This window comes from Bombina bombina, chromosome 12 (genome assembly GCF_027579735.1).
Source record: "Bombina bombina isolate aBomBom1 chromosome 12, aBomBom1.pri, whole genome shotgun sequence".
In the NCBI taxonomy this organism is placed as follows: domain Eukaryota; kingdom Metazoa; phylum Chordata; class Amphibia; order Anura; family Bombinatoridae; genus Bombina; species Bombina bombina.
The window spans coordinates 63,391,130-63,411,366 of NC_069510.1; the positions used below are offsets into that span (position 1 = coordinate 63,391,130).

The 20,237-nt window shown below is 40.2% G+C and overlaps 1 protein-coding gene across 1 annotated transcript in view; it reads right to left on the reverse strand.

The window, feature by feature from the left end:
- Positions 1-576: 576 nt before the first annotated feature.
- Positions 577-20,237, reverse strand: part of LOC128642669 (ficolin-1-like) — a 129,245-nt gene continuing 109,584 nt past the window's right edge. Inside the window, exon 10 of the mRNA XM_053695451.1 lies at positions 577-824. Within this exon, the coding sequence (XP_053551426.1) occupies positions 577-824 (248 nt within the window). The remainder of the gene's footprint in view (positions 825-20,237) is intronic.

Below are 20,237 nucleotides of genomic sequence, written 5' to 3' on the forward strand. Positions count from 1 at the left end.
ACCTGTCCACAACATTATCCCGGAGATCTTTTGACAGTGCCTTGCCACCCATAGTTGATTGTTTGCTTCAGTTGCACTACCAGGGACTGAGATGCTCCAGGAAAGCTCTTTTCATGCTGAGCTAATCAATATGCCCACAGCTGATCACATTTGAAGGTCAAATGGCTTTATGTGTGCAGTTGAGAAGGTGATTAGCTACACCTGATTGCGTTTATAAGTAATTTTAGGAGGGGGTGATCCTTTTTTTCTACTCAGTGATTCTTTTTTTGAATTGTCTTTATTTTTGCCTGATATGTTGGTGTTATATATTTCACTTGGATGTTATAAGTTGCACTGAGTAATTACAACTGGATAAACAAAAAATGTGTCTGTCTTTATTTCAGGCTGCAAAGCAACAAAATGTGATGATTTTCAAGAGGGGTGATTATTTTCAATACCCACTATAAATGGGAGGTAGAGATTAGAGATAATTGTAAGAAAGAGAGGACACCATGACATGTATAAGTGTTTGTTTATTATACCTGTAACCTGCCGATTAGTTCTCATTATTAAATGCCTGTTTGGTTTCTGTACTTGTTACACAGGCCTTATCTTCATTTCAGACTGCTTGTAAGAGTAATTGTGCCCTTTACCATGGTACCAATTTATGCCAACAGCAGTGCTACTGTGTTGTCCTTGCAGATACAGTCCATTCAGGTTTGCATTGTGACAACTGTTGTACCACCAGCCACCCTTGAATCGATCAGCACAGTTGGTGTTATGGTTATCATTATCCTGGTCCTTGGTGCTGAATACTGTGTTTTTGTGATGTTCAAATGAATCTCCTGGAAAAGATACAAGCACAGGATCAAACATATCACCTATACTCATTAGCTCAGTATAGCTTATATTCAGACTCAATAATCTAGTTGCTTGTCTATGTTTACTATTAGAACAGTAAACTATATATATATATGTGACAGACCCTTCTGTCAGGACTGAAGGAGTTAATTGTATTTAGCTAAGAAACTAATTTCTAAAGACAGAGTTGCTGGCTCCAGCTATAATCTAATTAGTGCTAAGCATTCTATTGTTTGATCACCTCCAGAGAGAAAACGCCTAAGTGATAAGAAGGGCCAAGAGTGTCTTGTGGTTGAAGTGTTTAAGTAATATAATTCTATTGTATCATGTCAAAGGGCTTGTTCCCTCCATGTAATGTACAACAGTCTTTCAACCCCCATCTGGGGGGGTGTCAAACCTGTATAAATACTAGGCATCTAGCCTTTAATAAATGTCATTCTGTTTAAACCTGAAAACTGGCTGGTTTGTGAATTGCTGATTCCCTATGCAGGACGTTGTTCCCTGGTATTAACCCTTGGTACACTGTTGGTACCGTAACAATTGGTGGCAGCGACGGAATGAACCTTATCGCCCAGAAGAGCAACTACACAAGCCAGTAACCTCAGGAAGAGGGGGATTATTACAATACTGACTAAGATGGAAAAGAGAAAAGTAAATTTTGCAGTTTTTAAAAACTTCCTGGAAACAGAAGGAGAGATTGATGGGTACCTTGCGGATTTTGAGAGGCAATGTGCACTACACAAGGTACCCGCAGAGGACTGGGTCACGATATTATCTGGAAAATTATCCGGCCGGGCCAGAGAGGCTTTTCGGGCCATTCCAGATGAGGAAGTCAGGGATTATAATACGGTAAAAGAGGCTCTGCTCTCCAGGTATGCGGTTATACCGGAGGCGGTTCAGAGACACTGTTAAATTAGCTGGAGATTCCTACCTTGAGTGGGCATGTAAGGTGCACCGCACAGCAGCTCACTGGATAGCGGGGTGCCAAGCCATATCTGGGGAAGAGGTGCTGCAGCTATTCCTGTTGGAACATTGTTTCGACAAGTTACCCGCAGGAGTTCGAGAGTGGGTTCGGGACCGTAAACCCTCCACCCTGCAGGAAGCGGCTCGCTTGGCAGATGAGTATACGGATGCCCGCAAACTGGACACTGCTACCACTAAGCCCCCTGCTAGAGTGGAGTACAGACCCCCAGTCACCCCAGCAGCTGCCGGTTACCAAACCCCGGCGCACCGCTATACCACACGGCCTCCGGCCACAAACTACCCTCAGAGAGCCCTGTTCAATTTGCGGGGCTACTCACAACCGATTCGATGCTTTGGATGTAAGCAACTAGGGCACAAAAGACCAGAGTGTCCCCTAAACGCAGCGAACCAAGCGCAGTCCTGGAGAAGACCTGCCGGCGGAATCCCACGTAATCCTCAGCCTGCGGCCCGCTACGTAGAGGCGCAAGAATGCTGGAGCATCCTACATGAGGCAGACCTTGTGCAAGCTGCCCACCGGAATAACCGGCAACTGGTTAAAGTGAATGGGAAGAAGGTCAGTGGTCTACGGGATACTGGTGCTACCATGACCTTGCTTCAAAAGAACTTGGTGTCTGAGAAACAGTACACTGGAGACACTGTGGCTGTGAGGGTAGCAAGGGGCGATGTGTTCAGCCTACCTGTTGCCAGGGTACATTTGGATTGGGGAGTGGGCGCTAGACCTGTGAATGTGGGGGTCAAGAAGGACTTACCTGCTGATGTTCTTCTTGGAAATGACTTGGCCCCCCTTGTTTCTGCCTACGCTCCTATGGGTCCCGCTGATGTTAACTCTGTGACTACCCGTGCCCAGATCCGTGCAGCAGAGACTGACCCACCTGCTGCTAAGCCCCAGGACGCTGAGCTCAGTAAATCTCTATCCGCTATTGATATGTGGAGGTCCCGTTACAATGCGCTGATGAAGGAGAAGAGGAGCGCAGAGGAAAAAGCACGTTTAGAACGTGAATCTCTGCTAGACAAGCTGCACCGACAGACTGCAGAAAACACCAGCTTGAGAGTGGGACATGAAACCTTAAAGACAAACTTAGCGACACTTGAGGAGAAGCTGACGCTGGCTCATAGTGAGGTGCAGCAACTCAAGGGCACCCTATGTCAGTATGAAGGGATTGTGGATACCTATAAAGAGCAGGTACAGAAAACTCGTAAAGAAGCTGATGGGATTTTGAAGGACTGTTTAGCCCTAGTCTGGGCACTGAGGAAGTTGAACCCTTCTTTGTATGGACAGGAATTCTCTCTCATAACGGGAATACAGATGGATTGTCCTGGCAAACTGACATGCCTACCACCTCCTAGTCCGGTCATCCCCAGGTTGACCCGCCAAAGGGTCAAGCCGGGTCTGCCGGAGTGTTCCACAACGGGGGAGATATGTGACAGACCCTTCTGTCAGGACTGAAGGAGTTAATTGTGTTTAGCTAAGAAACTAATTTCTAAAGACAGAGTTGCTGGCTCCAGCTATAATCTAATTTGTGCTAAGCATTCTATTGTTTGATCACCTCCAGAGAGAAAACGCCTAAGTGATAAGAAGGGCCAAGAGTGTCTTGTGGTTGAAGTGTTTAAGTAATATAATTCTATTGTATCATGTCAAAGGGCTTGTTCCCTCCATGTAATGTACAACAGTCTTTCAACCCCCATCTGGGGGGGTGTCAAACCTGTATAAATACTAGGCATCTAGCCTTTAATAAATGTCATTCTGTTTAAACCTGAAAACTGGCTGGTTTGTGAATTGCTGATTCCCTATGCAGGACGTTGTTCCCTGGTATTAACCCTTGGTACACTGTTGGTACCGTAACAATATATATACAGGGAGTGCAGAATTATTAGGCAAGTTGTATTTTTGAGGATTAATTTTATTATTGAACAACAACCATGTTCTCAATGAACCCAAAAAACTCATTAATATCAAAGCTGAATATTTTTGGAAGTAGTTTTTAGTTTGTTTTTAGTTTTAGCTATTTTAGGGGGATATCTGTGTGTGCAGATGACTATTACTGTGCATAATTATTAGGCAACTTAACAAAAAACAAATATATACCCATTTCAATTATTTATTTTTACCAGTGAAACCAATATAACATCTCAACATTCACAAATATACATTTCTGACATTCAAAAACAAAACAAAAACAAATCAGTGACCAATATAGCCACCTTTCTTTGCAAGGACACTCAAAAGCCTGCCATCCATGGATTCTGTCAGTGTTTTGATCTGTTCACCATCAACATTGCGTGCAGCAGCAACCACAGCCTCCCAGACACTGTTCAGAGAGGTGTACTGTTTTCCCTCCTTGTAAATCTCACATTTGATGATGGACCACAGGTTCTCAATGGGGTTCAGATCAGGTGAACAAGGAGGCCATGTCATTAGATTTTCTTCTTTTATACCCTTTCTTGCCAGCCACGCTGTGGAGTACTTGGACGCGTGTGATGGAGCATTGTCCTGCATGAAAATCATGTTTTTCTTGAAGGATGCAGACTTCTTCCTGTACCACTGCTTGAAGAAGGTGTCTTCCAGAAACTGGCAGTAGGATTGGGAGTTGAGCTTGACTCCATCCTCAACCCGAAAAGGCCCCACAAGCTCATCTTTGATGATACCAGCCCAAACCAGTACTCCACCTCCACCTTGCTGGCGTCTGAGTCGGACTGGAGCTCTCTGCCCTTTACCAATCCAGCCACGGGCCCATCCATCTGGCCCATCAAGACTCACTCTCATTTCATCAGTCCATAAAACCTTAGAAAAATCAGTCTTGAGATATTTCTTGGCCCAGTCTTGACGTTTCAGCTTGTGTGTCTTGATCAGTGGTGGTCGTCTTTCAGCCTTTCTTACCTTGGCCATGTCTCTGAGTATTGCACACCTTGTGCTTTTGGGCACTCCAGTGATGTTGCAGCTCTGAAATATGGCCAAACTGGTGGCAAGTGGCATCTTGGCAGCTGCACGCTTGACTTTTCTCAGTTAATGGGCAGTTATTTTGCGCCTTGGTTTTTCCAGACGCTTCTTGCGACCCTGTTGACTATTTTGAATGAAACGCTTGATTGTTCGATGATCATGCTTCAGAAGCTTTGCAATTTTAAGAGTGCTGCATCCCTCTGCAAGATATCTCACTATTTTTGACTTTTCTGAGCCTGTCAAGTCCTTCTTTTGACCCATTTTGCCAAAGGAAAGGAAGTTGCCTAATAATTATGCACACCTGATATAGGGTGTTGATGTCATTAGACCACACCCCTTATCATTACAGAGATGCACATCACCTAATATGCTTAATTGGTAGTAGGCTTTCGAGCCTATACAGCTTGGAGTAAGACAACATGCATAAAGAGGATGATGTGGTCAAAATACTCATTTGCCTAATAATTCTGCACTCCCTGTATATATATATATATATATATAATATATATATATATATATATATATATATATAGGCAAGTTCCCTGCTTGCTTTTCCTCAGTAAAACTCCAAATACATTGTTAACAATGCACAAGAGGATTCTGGGTAAGATATGCAAATTAGATATGCAAAATCTCAGATTTTTTGCTTCAAATACTATTTTAACACAGCTATCCCTTAACAGGGTGATTGCAGCAAATACAGAAACCACTGCTAGACAGCCTGTTTCATTCTTATTAGATCTCGTCAGTTCTAATAAGAACTAAAAAGGCTGTCTAGCAATGGTTTCTGTATTTGCTGCAATCACCCTGTTAAGGGATAGCTGTGTTAAAACAGTATTTGAAGTAAAAAATCTGAGATTTTGCATATCTTACCCAGAATCTTCTTGTGCATTGGTAACAATGTATATGGAGTTTTACTGGGGAAAAGCAAGCGGGGAACTTGACTAAATGTGCTAATTTTATTGATTTACTTTTGAGACATGGAGGATTTTAATCTCAGGCTTTTATCTCTACCATAATTTTAATGAATATATATATATATATATATATATATATATATATATATATATATATATATATATATATATATATATATATATATACTTACCTGATAAATTTAATTTATTTCATGATGGTGAGAGTCCACAAGCTATCACATATGAAGTTAAAGCCCAGTCCTATTGGAGGAGGCAAAACCCACCACATAACAGAGCTTTAATCTCACACACTTTCCCACGATTCCTTAGTCATACATATAGCCAAGAGAAAGGAGAAAAAAGGAGGAAAGCAAAGACAGGCTAAGAGAAATGTAAACTGGTACTACTGCAACTGTTATGGAAAACCAAGGGCGCGTCTCATGGACTCTCACCATTATGAAGCATAAATGTGGTTTTCTTGCATAAGATGGTGAGAGTACACGAGCCATCAAGTGTGGAATCCTATAACCAAGCTATGAAATAGATCAAGAAAAACAGTTAAGGCAGGTAGAGGTACTAAACAGGAACTACAGCCTACAGAACATTACGACCAAAAGCAGCCTCAGAAGAGGCAAACTCGTTGAAATGATAACATTTGGTAAAAGTATGAAAGATGACCAAGTAGCTGCCTTGCAAATCTGTTCAGTGGAAGCATAATTTCTAAAATCCAAAAAGGAGGCGACTACTCTGGTAGAATGAGCAGTAATTCTGTTCTGGGGTAGACTTCCCCAATACTAGATATGCTTTGTGAATCAAAGATTTGAGCCAAGCTGCCAAGCGGCTAGATTTGGAGTTTTGTTGGTAACGACCCGAAAATCTAACGCCGGCTTTTTTCTGGCCGCACCATAAAAATAACTCTGGTATTGAGAGTCCACAGAATCACTGCGTTAGGCTCCAAAAAAGGAGCGTAGAGCATTTTTAACGCAGCTTCAACTCTCGATACCAGAGTTGCTTACGCAAGCAGCCAGCCTCAAAAACGTGCTCGTGCACGATTCCCCCATAGGAAACAATGGGACTGTTTGAGCTGAAAAAAAACCTAACACCTGCAAAAAAGCCGCGTTCAGCTCTTAACGCAGCCCCATTGTTTGCTATGGGGAAACACTTCCTACGTCTGCACCTAACACCCTAACATGTACCCCGAGTCTAAACACCCCTAACCTTACACTTATTAACCCCTAATCTGCCGCCCCCGCTATCGCTGACACCTGCATTTTATTTTTAACCCCTAATCTGCCGCTCCGTAAACCGCTGCTACTTACATTATCCCTATGTACCCCTAATCTGCTGCCCTAACATCGCCGACCCCTATATTATATTTATTAACCCCTAATCTGCCCCCACAACGTCGCCGCCAGCTACCTACAATAATTAACCCCTAATCTGCCGACCGCAAAGCGCTGCCACCTACGTTATCCTTATGTACCCCTAATCTGCCGCTCCGTAAACCGCCGCTACTTACATTATCCCTATGTACCCCTAATCTGCTGTCCCTAACACCGCCGACCCCTATATTATATTTATTAACCCCTAATCTGCTCCCCACAACGTCGCCTCCACCTGCCTACACTTATTAACCCCTAATCTGCCGAGCGGACCGCACCGCTATTATAATAAAGTTATTAACCCCTAATCCGCCTCACTAACCCTATAATAAATAGTATTAACCCCTAATCTGCCCTCCCTAACATCGCCAACACCTAACTTCAATTATTAACCCCTAATCTGCCGACCGGAGCTCACCGCTATTCTAATAAATGTATTAACCCCTAAAGCTAAGTCTAACCCTAACACTAACACCCCCCTAAATTAAATATAATTTTAATCTAACGAAATTAATTAACTCTTATTAAATAAATTATTCCTATTTAAAACTAAATACTTACCTGTAAAATAAACCCTAATATAGCTACAATATAAATTATAATTATATTATAGCTATTTTAGGATTAATATTTATTTTACAGGCAACTTTGTAATTATTTTAACCAGGTATAATAGCTATTAAATAGTTAAGAACTATTTAATAGTTACCTAGTTAAAATAATTACAAAATTACCTGTAAAATAAATCCTAACCTAAGTTACAATTAAACCTAACACTATACTATCATTAAATTAATTAAATAAAATACCTACAATTACCTACAATTAAACCTAACACTACACTATCAATACATTAATTAAATACAATATCTACAAATAACTACAATGAAATAAACTAACTAAAGTACAAAAAATAAAAAAGAACTAAGTTACAAAAAATAAAAAAATATTTACAAACATAAGAAAAATATTACAACAATTTTAAACTAATTACACCTACTCTAAGCCCCCTAATAAAATAACAAAGACCCCCAAAATAAAAAATGCCCTACCCTATTCTAAATTACTAAAGTTCAAAGCTCTTTTACCTTACCAGCCCTGAACAGGGCCCTTTGCGGGGCATGCCCCAAGAAGTTCAGCTCTTTTGCCTGTAAAAAAAACATACAATACCCCCCCCAACATTACAACCCACCACCCACATACCCCTAATCTAACCCAAACCCCCCTTAAATAAACCTAACACTAAGCCCCTGAAGATCTTCCTACCTTATCTTCACCATACCAGGTTCACCGATCCGTCCTGAAGAGCTCCTCCGATGTCCTGATCCAAGCCCAAGCGGGGGGCTGAAGATGTCCATGATCCGGTAGAAGTCTTCATCCAAACGGGGCAGAAGAGGTCTTCCATCCGATTGAAGTCTTCATCCAGGCGGCATCTTCTATCGACATCCATCTGGAGCGGAGCGGCAGCATCCTGAAGACCTCCAACGCGAAACATCCATCCTGGCTGACGACTGAACGACGAATGACGGTTCCTTTAAATGACGTCATCCAAGATGGCGTCCCTCGAATTCCGATTGGCTGATAGGATTCTATCAGCCAATCGGAATTAAGGTAGGAATATTCTGATTGGCTGATGGAATCAGCCAATCAGAATCAAGTTCAATCCGATTGGCTGATCCAATCAGCCAATCAGATTGAGCTCGCATTCTATTGGCTGTTCCGATCAGCCAATAGAATGCGAGCTCAATCTTATTGGCTGATTGGATCAGCCAATCGGATTGAACTTGATTCTGATTGGCTGATTCCATCAGCCAATCAGAATATTCCTACCTTAATTCCGATTGGCTGATAGAATCCTATCAGCCAATCGGAATTCGAGGGACGCCATCTTGGATGACGTCCCTTAAAGGAACCGTCATTCTTCAGTTGGACGTCGCCGGATGAAGATGGGTCCGCGTCGGAGGTCTTCAGGATGGAGCCGGTCCTCATCGGATGAAGATAGAAGATGCCGCTTGGAAGATGATGGTTGCCGGTCCGGATCTACTCTTCTTCCCGGATAGGATGAAGACTTTGGAGCCTCTTCTGGACCTCTTCAGCCACCGGATGATGGATGTCTAGCCCCCGCTTGGGTTGGATGAAGATTTTGGAGCCAGGACGGATCGGTGATACCTGGTGAGGTGAAGACAAGGTAGGATGATCTTCAGGGGCTTAGTGTTAGGTTTATTTAAGGGGGGTTTGGGTTAGATTAGGGGTATGTGGGTGGTGGGTTGTAATGTTGGGGGGGGGTATTGTATGTTTTTTTTTACAGGAAAAAGAGCTGAACTTTTTGGGGCATGCCCCGCAAAGGGCCCTGTTCAGGGCTGGTAAGGTAAAAGAGCTTTGAACTTTAGTAATTTAGAATAGGGTAGGGCATTTTTTATTTTGGGGGTCTTTGTTATTTTATTAGGGGGCTTAGAGTAGGTGTAATTAGTTTAAAATTGTTGTAATATTTTTCTTATGTTTGTAAATATTTTTTTATTTTTTGTAACTTAGTTCTTTTTTATTTTTTGTACTTTAGTTAGTTTATTTCATTGTAGTTATTTGTAGATATTGTATTTAATTAATGTATTGATAGTGTAGTGTTAGGTTTAATTGTAGGTAATTGTAGGTATTTTATTTAATTAATTTAATGATAGTATAGTGTTAGGTTATTGTAACTTAGGTAGATTTTTAGGTAATTTGTATTATTTAACTAGGTAACTATTAAATAGTTCTTAACTATTTAATAGCTATTGCACCTGGTTAAAATAATTACAAAGTTGCCTGTAAAATAAATATTAATCCTAAATATTAATCCTCTCGACTGATGAAAGCAAATTACAATGTTAGGCTTGTATATCCTGCAAGATTAATCATGATTATAGAGGGCCAAACAAGTACATTAAACAATATTGCAGAGGCCCAGAAGTTTTGTTCAGATAATGGTATTCCTTAAATGTCTGGGATTGGTTCTATTGTCTGAAGTTATTTTATGTTTTGACCATGAGTGTTTTCTTTATTGAGAAATTTTTATTGAAAATAAGTTTTTTTCACGATATGTTGTGTAATGATGTATTTTTATTACCGTCAGGTAAACGAAGGGTTTTTTTTTTTTTTTTTTTTTTTTTTTTGGGATGGGGTCCCGCCCTTTCTTTCTCCCTATATATTTTTTTTCTCCCCCCTCCCTTCTTTTTCTCTTTTCCCTTTTTTTTTATGAGGCTTCGGCACCCTCTTCTCCGCTCTGTTCTCTCTCTCCCGGTCTTGAGGTACTCAGTACCTTATAAAGTTATGTTACGTTCTAAAATGTTTTTTAGTATCTTAGATTTGGATTAGGCATAGGGTCGATTAAGATTCTTTCTTGGAACGTAGGTGGAATTACTTCCCCTATTAAACGGAAAGCCGTATTAAAACTATTGGGATCCCATAAGCCCGACATTGTTATGCTTCAAGAAATTCATTTAAAAGGACATGAAATTGATAAACTTAAGTCTGGATGGGTGGGGGAGGTGGTAGCCGCCCCGTCGCAGGCTAGGAAAAAAGGAGTGGCAATACTGATCAATAAAAACTTAAAATATAAAATCAACAAGAACCAAATTGATCCAGAGGCTCGGTATCAAATATTGGATATTGAAGTAGAGAAGATCTCTCTCATTCTTTGCAATATTTATGGCCCTAATCAGACTGATACCAGGTTCTGGGAGGAACTAGCACTAGAATTAGTATTGTATAGAGGTCGTAATGTTGTGATTGGAGGGGACTTAAACTTAATAGCATATCCTAATTTAGACAGATTAAGTAGAACTAAAAGTACTAAGCGAGTCAAGAAAACACGAATATTACAAAAATTTTGTAATAAAGTGGGTGTATATGACATCTGGAGAAGTTTGAATCCAGATGTCAAAGCATTTACATGTCTATCCAAAGGGCACCAAGCTTTGTCGCGCATAGACATGTTCTTAATCTCTGAAAATTTAAGCGGCAAGGAGGTTAAGGCCGACATTAAAGATATAGTACTCTCTGATCACGCGATCATAGCTTTAGAATTTAATACTAAATCCCTTTTTCCTAGGCCGAACAATAATTTCTTTTTCCCAAATTACTTGCACAACAACCTACATTTTCAAAATTGGCTAGTCAATAAATGGATAGAATTTGAGAGCTACAATTATGCCTATAAAGATAAGACAGAAATATTATGGGAGACCGGAAAGGCTGTCCTACGTGGGGATATTAAGGCTTATATGTGTGCCCTCAAAAAAAATATTTACAGAAAGAAATTCAACTTTCTAATAGCGTGAGGAACGCATATAATGCGTTTGTAGCTGTACCTTCTAAAAGTCTTGGAGAAAGATACATAAATTTAAAAACACAAAGGGTCATCTTCCTTAAACAACAGATGATATCTGAAGACATAAGGAAGAAATCACTTTATGGTGGCTACTCAGGGAAAGCGGCAAAATATCTTGTTAAAATTACTAAAAAGAGATCTTCCAACTATATTGCTGCAATTAGATCTGGGAAAAATAGATTTACCTCTAATCACGATATTCAAAGCACGTTCATGAATTTTTTTAGAAATCTCTGCAAAGCTGAACCCCCCAACTTAAAATTAAAAGAGAGGTTTTGGGATAATGTAAAGATCCCCAAAATGCCTCAAGAGATAATTAATCAAATTAATGCACCAATCTCAATACAAGAAATTCTAACTGGTATTAAAGCTGCTAAATGCAATAAAGCCCCAGGCCCCGACTCACTACTGGCTGAATTTTATAAGATACTAGCAGTCCAAATAGCCCCTAATTTGCATAAGTTATTTCATTCTTATTATTCTTCAGATATGCCATGCTCTCCGTACTTCGCGGCATCAAACATAGCTTTAGTTCTTAAAAAAGAAAAAGATCCTGAAATCCCCTCTTCATATCGACCAATTTCCCTCTTAAATTTTGATTATAAACTACTCACGTCTATAATTGCAAAAAGATTAGCCCCTCACTTAAACAATATTATACATGACAATCAGGCTGGCTTTATGATAGGAAGAAGCCCGACAAAAAATATCCGCAAGGTTATGCTTGTCCTGGACTATCTGCGGAATAATAAGAAAGTGTTAAAAAAGGATGCCGCCATCCTAACAGTCGATGCCGAAAAGGCTTTCGACTTCATTTGCTGGGACCATCTCTTTTCGGCTTTGGAAAAGTTTGGTTTCTCGGGGTACTTTACAAAATTAATTAAGACCATCTATAGCAATCCATCTTCAGCAATTTTTATCAATGGTTCAACTACGGACCGCTTTATTTTACAGAGAGGCACCAGGCAGGGATGCCCTCTATGGCCTATCCTCTTTAACATATCGTTGGAACCACTGGCGATCCTCCTTAGACAGCAGTTAGAAGGTATACAGATTGGCAAACAAAAATATGTTTTAGCTTTGTACGCTGACGATTTACTTCTTTTTCTATCTGGTCTAAAAGATAGCTTACCTAAATTGCTAGAGTCAGTACAGATATTTGCGTCGTTTTCTGGTTACAAGATTAATATTCAAAAATCCGAATTATTATGGATACATAGACCCTCGCATCTTGTATTAGATCACCCATTCAGAGAGGTTACTCAGATAAAGTATTTAGGAATAATGATGTCAAAATTCCCACAAGAATGGTACAAATTGAACTATGTTAAATTTTTCAACTATTGTAAGCAGAAATTGAAAGATTGGTCTACTTTACCTATCTCTCTCTCAGCACGCATTATGCTTATTAAAATCATACTTCTACCAAAGTTAATATACCTTCTCCAAAACATACCTTTTCTTTTACATAAGGTAGATATAAGACTATTTAACCGAATATCAAGTGAATTTCTCTGGAAAGGAAAGAGACCCCGCATGGCGTTAAATACATTAGCATTCTCTAAAGAATCGGCGGGCCTCGCTTTTCCGAACATTACTTATTATAATATTGCCACAATAGTAAAATTGGCAGCTGACTGGATCTCAGAGAAAGAACTTTTCACTGTCTTTGCTGGGGAAACAAATCTTGTCTACCCATTTAATTTAAAAGCATTGCCCAATTGCTCAACTTCCAACAGTAATTGCTAAAATGCCGACTATTAAAAATGTGATTCTGGCATGGCAGAAATTTTGCGTAGAAATAGGAACATCGCCATTTGTCTCGGAGTATCTCCCAATCCATGGATGCCCAGGATTTGTCCCAGGTTTTACTTATAAGGTTTTTGAGAGATGGAAATTGAAAGGGTTGACCTCCATAAAACAATTAGTTACCTCCAATACAATAATTAGATCATTCCTTGATATCAGAGTAGAATTTGACCTTCCTCAATCCGATCAATATGCGTATTTGCAAATAAAGCATTATGTCACAGATTTTAAACTTAAATTTGGCTCTAATTGGATGTATGCTCCGTTAAGGAGCCTAATAAATCAATATAAGAGTGGATCCTCGTCAATCTCTCCATTTTATAGTTTGATGATTAGTTCCAAGCAGGAGGCCCAATTGGAGAAAATAGTAGCTGTATGGAGCAATAGTTTTCCAGATCTCAGACCTCAACAGATTCAAGTGAGTCTGAAGCTGCTGAATAAAACAGGAAATGCCCTAGCATGGCGAGAGCAACATTTAAAAATGATTTATGCGACATACATTACTCCTGACAAACTATCAAAATGGTATAGAAAAATTATCGGATGTTGGAAATGTCAGGCGCAACAAGCAAATCTCTTGCATTGCATCTGGTTATGCCCCAAAGTTCAACAGTTCTGGCTCAAAATTAAGTTTTGGTTAGACAAAATTCTAAACACAGAAATAAGATTAGAGGCCCAAATGGTCATTTTTTTAATAAAATTCTCGCAACAACAAAAATACTATAAGTTACTCAATACCTTAATACTACTAGCTAGGAATTTGATCTTAAAATATTGGAAACTCCCCCACCTACCCAAATTTATAAAATTTAAAAAAGAAGTATTGAAACAATGTTTGGTGGAACAATATGCAATATCCAAGTTTAATGAGGCTCAGATAAAAAGATTTTTAGACAAATGGGATATAGTAATCTTGTCACTGCCTCCCCCGGCACAGCAGCAACTAATTAAGCCCCTCAGCCAATCGGCCTATGTTCTCGAGCTGATTAATGCGGGCAGATATCCAGTATTATGGGCCGAGTAGAGGGAGAGCGGAGAGGGATGGGGGGCCTAGTAGGTCTTCTATTTGCTCCCCCTTTTTTTTTTTTTTCCTCCCCCCCCAGCCCCCCCTCATATCGACAATATTAAAACTGTTTATTTAACCTGATCATGGATCGATATTTATGTAGTTACTATTATATAGAGATCAGTATTATATACCTTACAGGAAAAAATTCTGTGATTTATAGTCTACATCTTTTTCAGCCATATATTACTAGTGCAGAGAGTATATCTGCACCGCTGTATCGGCTACATTTAAGTTTTGTTCTTCCTGTTTAAAAAGAAAGAAAAAGAAAAAGAGAGAAAGAGAAGAAAGGAGAAAGGAAAGAAAAAGTAAAATTTTGCTTGTTGTAAGTGCAAATGTATCAAGAATTGATAGGATTGGTTTCATTGCTGCACAGAACACTGTTTTTATTTTTGTCATATAGACTCCAATAAGATGATTGTATGCATGTCAACAATAAATAAATGTTTAAAAAAAAAAAAATCCTAAAATAGCTACAATGTAATTATAATTTATATTGTAGCTATATTAGGATTTATTTTACAGGTAAGTATTTAGCTTTAAATAGGAATAATTTATTTAATAAGAGTTAATTAATTTCGTTAGATTAAAATTATATTTAATTTAGGGGGGTGTTAGTGTTAGGGTTAGACTTAGCTTTAGGGGTTAATACATTTATTAGAATAGCGGTGAGCTCCGGTCGGCAGATTAGGGGTTAATGTTTGAAGTTAGGTGTCGGCGATGTTAGGGAGGGCAGATTAGGGGTTAATACTATTTATTATAGGGTTAGTGAGGCGGATTAGGGGTTAATAACTTTATTATAATAGCGGTGCGGTCCGTTCGGCAGATTAGGGGTTAATAAGTGTAGGCAGGTGGAGGCGACGTTGAGGGCGGCAGATTAGGGGTTAATAAATATAATATAGGGGTCGGCGGTGTTAGGGGCAGCAGATTAGGGGTACATAGCTATAATGTAGGTGGCGGCGCTTTGCGGTCGGCAGATTAGGGGTTAATTATTGTAGGTAGCTGGCGGCGACGTTGTGGGGGGCAGATTAGGGGTTAATAAATATAATACAGGGGTCGGCGGTGTTAGGGGCAGCAGATTAGGGGTACATAGGGATAATTTAGCTGGCGGCGCTTTGCGGTCGGCAGATTAGGGGTTAAAAAAAAAAATCGAGTGGCGGCGATGTGGGGGGACCTCGGTCTAGGGGTACATAGGTAGTTTATGGGTGTTAGTGTACTTTAGAGTACAGTAGTTAAGAGCTTTATGAACCGGCGTTAGCCCAAAAAGCTCTTAACTACTGACTTTTTTCCTGCGGCTGGAGTCTTGTCGTTAGATTTCTAACGCTCACTTCAGACACGACTTTAAATACCGGAGTTAGAAAAATCCCATTGAAAAGATAGGATACGCAATTGACGTAAGGGGATCTGCGGTATGGAAAAGTCGCGGCTGAAAAGTGAGCGTTAGACCCTATTTTGAGTGACTCCAAATACCGGAGTTAGCCTAAAACCAGCGTTAGGAGCCTCTAACGCTGGTTTTCACGGCTAACGCCAAACTCCAAATCTAGGCCAAGGTGATTTCAGAAGAGAAATAGATGAAAAAGTAAGAAGAATTTCTGAATTCTTTAGTGGCTTGCAGATAAAATTTCAAGGCCCTGCCTTCTTCCAAGTTATGAAGTAATCCCTCTTTAGAGGTGTTTGGAGCTCGGCAGAAAAATGGGACTACAATTTCCCTATTGATTTTTTTTAGAAGAAACAAACTTAACAAGGAAAGAGTAGTTGGTACTTAAGATCACTTTATCCTGATGACAAATCAGGTTAGGAGAATCACATGAGAGAGCAGAAAGTTCAGACAACCTTCTGGCCAAGGAAATGGACAAGAGAAATAGAACATTCCAAGACCACAGTTGAATGCCCAGCACATGCATAGGTTAAAAAGACCAAAGAACCATCAAAACCAAGTTAAGGTTCCATGCAGGGGAAGCAGGCCTGATAACTGTTTTTTTTTTCGTGACCAAAGCTTTAACAAAGGCTTGAATGTCAAGAAGTCTCAAAATCTTTTTGTGATACAAGACTGAAAGGGCAGAAATTTTTAAGGAAAATGGCTGATTAACCCTTATCCGGCCAAACTTGTAAAATTCAAGGAATTCTAAAATAATTCCAATGATTATTCTTAAACTCACACAAGGAAAGGAAAACTTGTCTTGTAACAGGCTTTCTGCCCTGATTCAAAGTGTCTATCACTTGATCAGATAAACCTCCCTTAAACAAAAGGGACATTGAGAGAGAAGGTCCCTCCTGAGCGGGAGACGGCAAGGAAACTAAATTTTTAGCGTTGCACATGTCTATTTATTACTGTTATACATTTGCAAGAACAGGAGGTGGCAGCAGTGTTTCCTGTTATGTACTGCTCCAGAAATGTACATGCTACCTATCTAGAAATCTCCTCAACAAAAAATACCATGAGAACGAAATCAGGTCCGATTTGTAGAACAAATCTATAAAGCGGCTATTTGGTCACACCTTTACACACCTTTACTAAATTTGATCATTTTGATGTCTTTGCCTCTTCTAAGGCTGCTTTTGGCAGGAATGTTCTCCAGGCAGCAGTGTCTAGTCATTAGTGGTCCTGCCTTAACTTTATGTCCTGCCATTTTCATGGTGATCTCGTTAACTTTGCAGCTAGGGTATTAGATCCCATATGTGATACCTTGTGGACTCTCACCACCACTTTATGAAAGTAAACAAAATAAAAATCAGGTAAGTATTCATTTTGTTTTTATCACTCAGGGAATAGTGCAGAGTGCAATGACATCTGCATGTTGTATAGTGTGGGTCAATGTTCTCTTTATTTTTTTGAGCAGTATGTGCTAAAAGTTTTGCCTGGGCAATGTTTGACCAAGTGACTAAAATGTGTCTGAAAGTGTAGTCAAAACTTTGTTAAGGTAATAATACGCATTCACAATCTCCCACAGAGATTTGCACACACTCTTTTGTTCACACACACACACACACACACATTCTGTCTCACACTCTCTATCAGACTCTTACACTCACTCAAAAATACGCTCACATACAGTCTCTCTCATACTCACACACATTTACACTCTCCATCAGACTCTCACACCCTCTCTCACACACATATACTCTCACATACTCTTTCACACACATTCCCTCTCATTTTCACATAATCCCTTTCACACACACACGCTCTCACTCTGACACATACTTTTTCACTCATACCATCTTTCATTCACAAACTCTTACACTCTCTCTATTACCTACACACACTCTTTCTCTCAAATATACTGACAGGAATGGCAGTAGTTTATGGGGATTTTTAAAAAAAATTATGTTTTATTTTATATTTATTTATTGCACTTTTTATTATTTTTTCAATGGTCTTTTTCTGTAAACATCAAGCAAGATCTTTTAGTGTTGCAAGGTTTAACATTTAGATAAAATAGCAAATGGCTGGGGCGGACCTTGGCACTAGATTGCATTACTCAGCTAGCAACTGTGGGCTAAGTCACCACAAAACAATCTTCTTCTACACATGTGACTTTCTCACCATTACTCTGCCATGTGACCTGGCCGGCATACCAACAGGGCTTGCAACCCCTCAACTTACATAAATAGTGAATTACTCCTATCCCCCTAAGACTCCACAGCAAATAGACTATGCCAGGCCACAAAATTAACAAGTCTGACAGCGCCCCAAACACCAGAATGCTACAACAATTCCTAAAACCAATTGATCCCACTACGGCCTCTGCTCCTGCTGTCCTAAACAACACTTCGCAGCCAGACACACCACAGGCTCAATCCTCCCTTACCTCCAACATCCCAGGTCTCACTAAAGAAGACCTACTACCACTCTGCACCGAAGATGACATCAAGGAAATCATGTTGGAGGTCAAAACCTGGTATGGTGACCTGAAGAGAGACTTGACAAGAGTGACACAAAGGGTCACTAACTTGGAAGAAAGCCACAATACAATGGATACTGACATCCAGCATATCTCCCGCTTAGTCTATGAACAAGATGAGACTATTCACCACTTTCTAGAGAAAGTAGAGGACCTAGATAACAGGGGAAGGAGGAACAACCTCCAGATATGCGGAATACCAGAGTCCATTCAACCAGCGGCATTGGAAGGATGCCTCCAAGCACTATTTCGGACAGTCAAAGGGGATAACAGTGCACCAGATTTAATTTTTGAAAGGGCCCACCGAGCACTTTGCACCAAACTTTAACCTAAAGCGCCTCCAAGAGACGTAATTATCAAATTACTTCACTTTAAAGACAAGACAGAGATCCTAAAGCACTCCAGGCAGAAACAGGATATAACACACACGGGCAACCGCATCCAAATCTTTGCAGATCTCAGCCCGTCCACCCTCCAAAAGAGGAGAGACCTCAATTATATCACCACTATCCTACGGGAACAGAAGTTCGCTTACAGATGGGGATTTCCGGTCAGCCTTATTGCAACTAGAGGAGACACCATGGCTGTCTTTAAGACCAAAGAGGACTTACCCCACTTTTGTGAAGCTCTACAGATAACTGTTCAACCACCAGCAAATGCAAGGCAAATAAATGCTGACTTTCATCCCCCGAGAAAAGATCACAACCATCTTCGGAGGGGGCTCTGGGCACAGGCACTGACAGTCACCTGCCCAGGAAAGGCCATACAATGGATCACACAGACTCTGGTCTGCACACTAGTTGATTACTCGCATCTAAACTGAATGAGGGGACTCTCGTTATACCATAATGGCTTTAGGTCGAAAAATATCTATGTTAATTTCTTATTTAATTGGGTTTGGGGCAGGGATACTGCCCTTAATATTATATTTATTGTTGATTGTATTGGTAATATTGTTGTTATACAGCTTATAATGTTTATTAGTAATCTTTAAATTGACAAAGTTGTTACGTACTACTGTCTATATATTTTGGTTCTTTACGTCCTCAACGCACTACATACCTCTTACCTGATTGTACTTTACCCTCAAACTATTAGTAAGGCTTCAGAACCCTAAGCACTAGTAATAGAAACTAGAACAGCCCCTCTAGCGCCTCTCTGGCACTTTAGGCTCTCATTCGGTATAGGCTTATCCACACAGCCGTATTCCTGCAACCTTCGACTTCCATACGATCCCATACAAATATGATTGACACAGTAACCCCACAATCACGCCCTCTTAAACTAATAACAATCAATGCCAAAGGGCTCAACAGCCCAGATAAAAGATCAATAGCCTTCAATCAGTTACATAAAGACCTAGGGGACATCCTCTATATACAGGAGACACACTTTAAAAAAGGGAGAGAACCCAAGCAGTCGGATAAAGACCTTGTTTCTAGCCTCAGGCAACACGAAGAAGGGCAGTGTAGGCATTTTCCTCAAAAACACGATACATTTTCAACCAACATATGTAATCAAAGACCCTAATGGGTCATATTTAATAGTGATTGGCCTGTTGTTCAACTCTTATGTAACCGTAGCAAATGTGTATTTACCCAATCAAGGCCAACACATAATCTTTAAACAGGTAACCCAACTGCTGCTGGAACTTGGTAGGGGCATACTGTTCCTAGGGGGGAGACTTCAACCTACCCCTAGATCCGGTTCACGACACCTCATCGGGTAGAACTAGCACTCCACAAAAGGTAATAAAGACCATAAAGACATGCCTGCAACAACTCAATCTGCATGACATTTGGAGGTCTATAAATCACAACACCCAGGACTACACATTTTACTCCCACCCACATCACATTTACACCAGGATTATTACCTTATCACGGACCAGATAGGACTCTCAATGATCGAGAATGCTACCATATTACCGACTACTTGGTCTGATCATGCCCCAGTACAATGTACAAAAACATGGCCAAATATACCCACACAACCATTTTTGTGGAGACTGGATGATCATCTCTTAGACA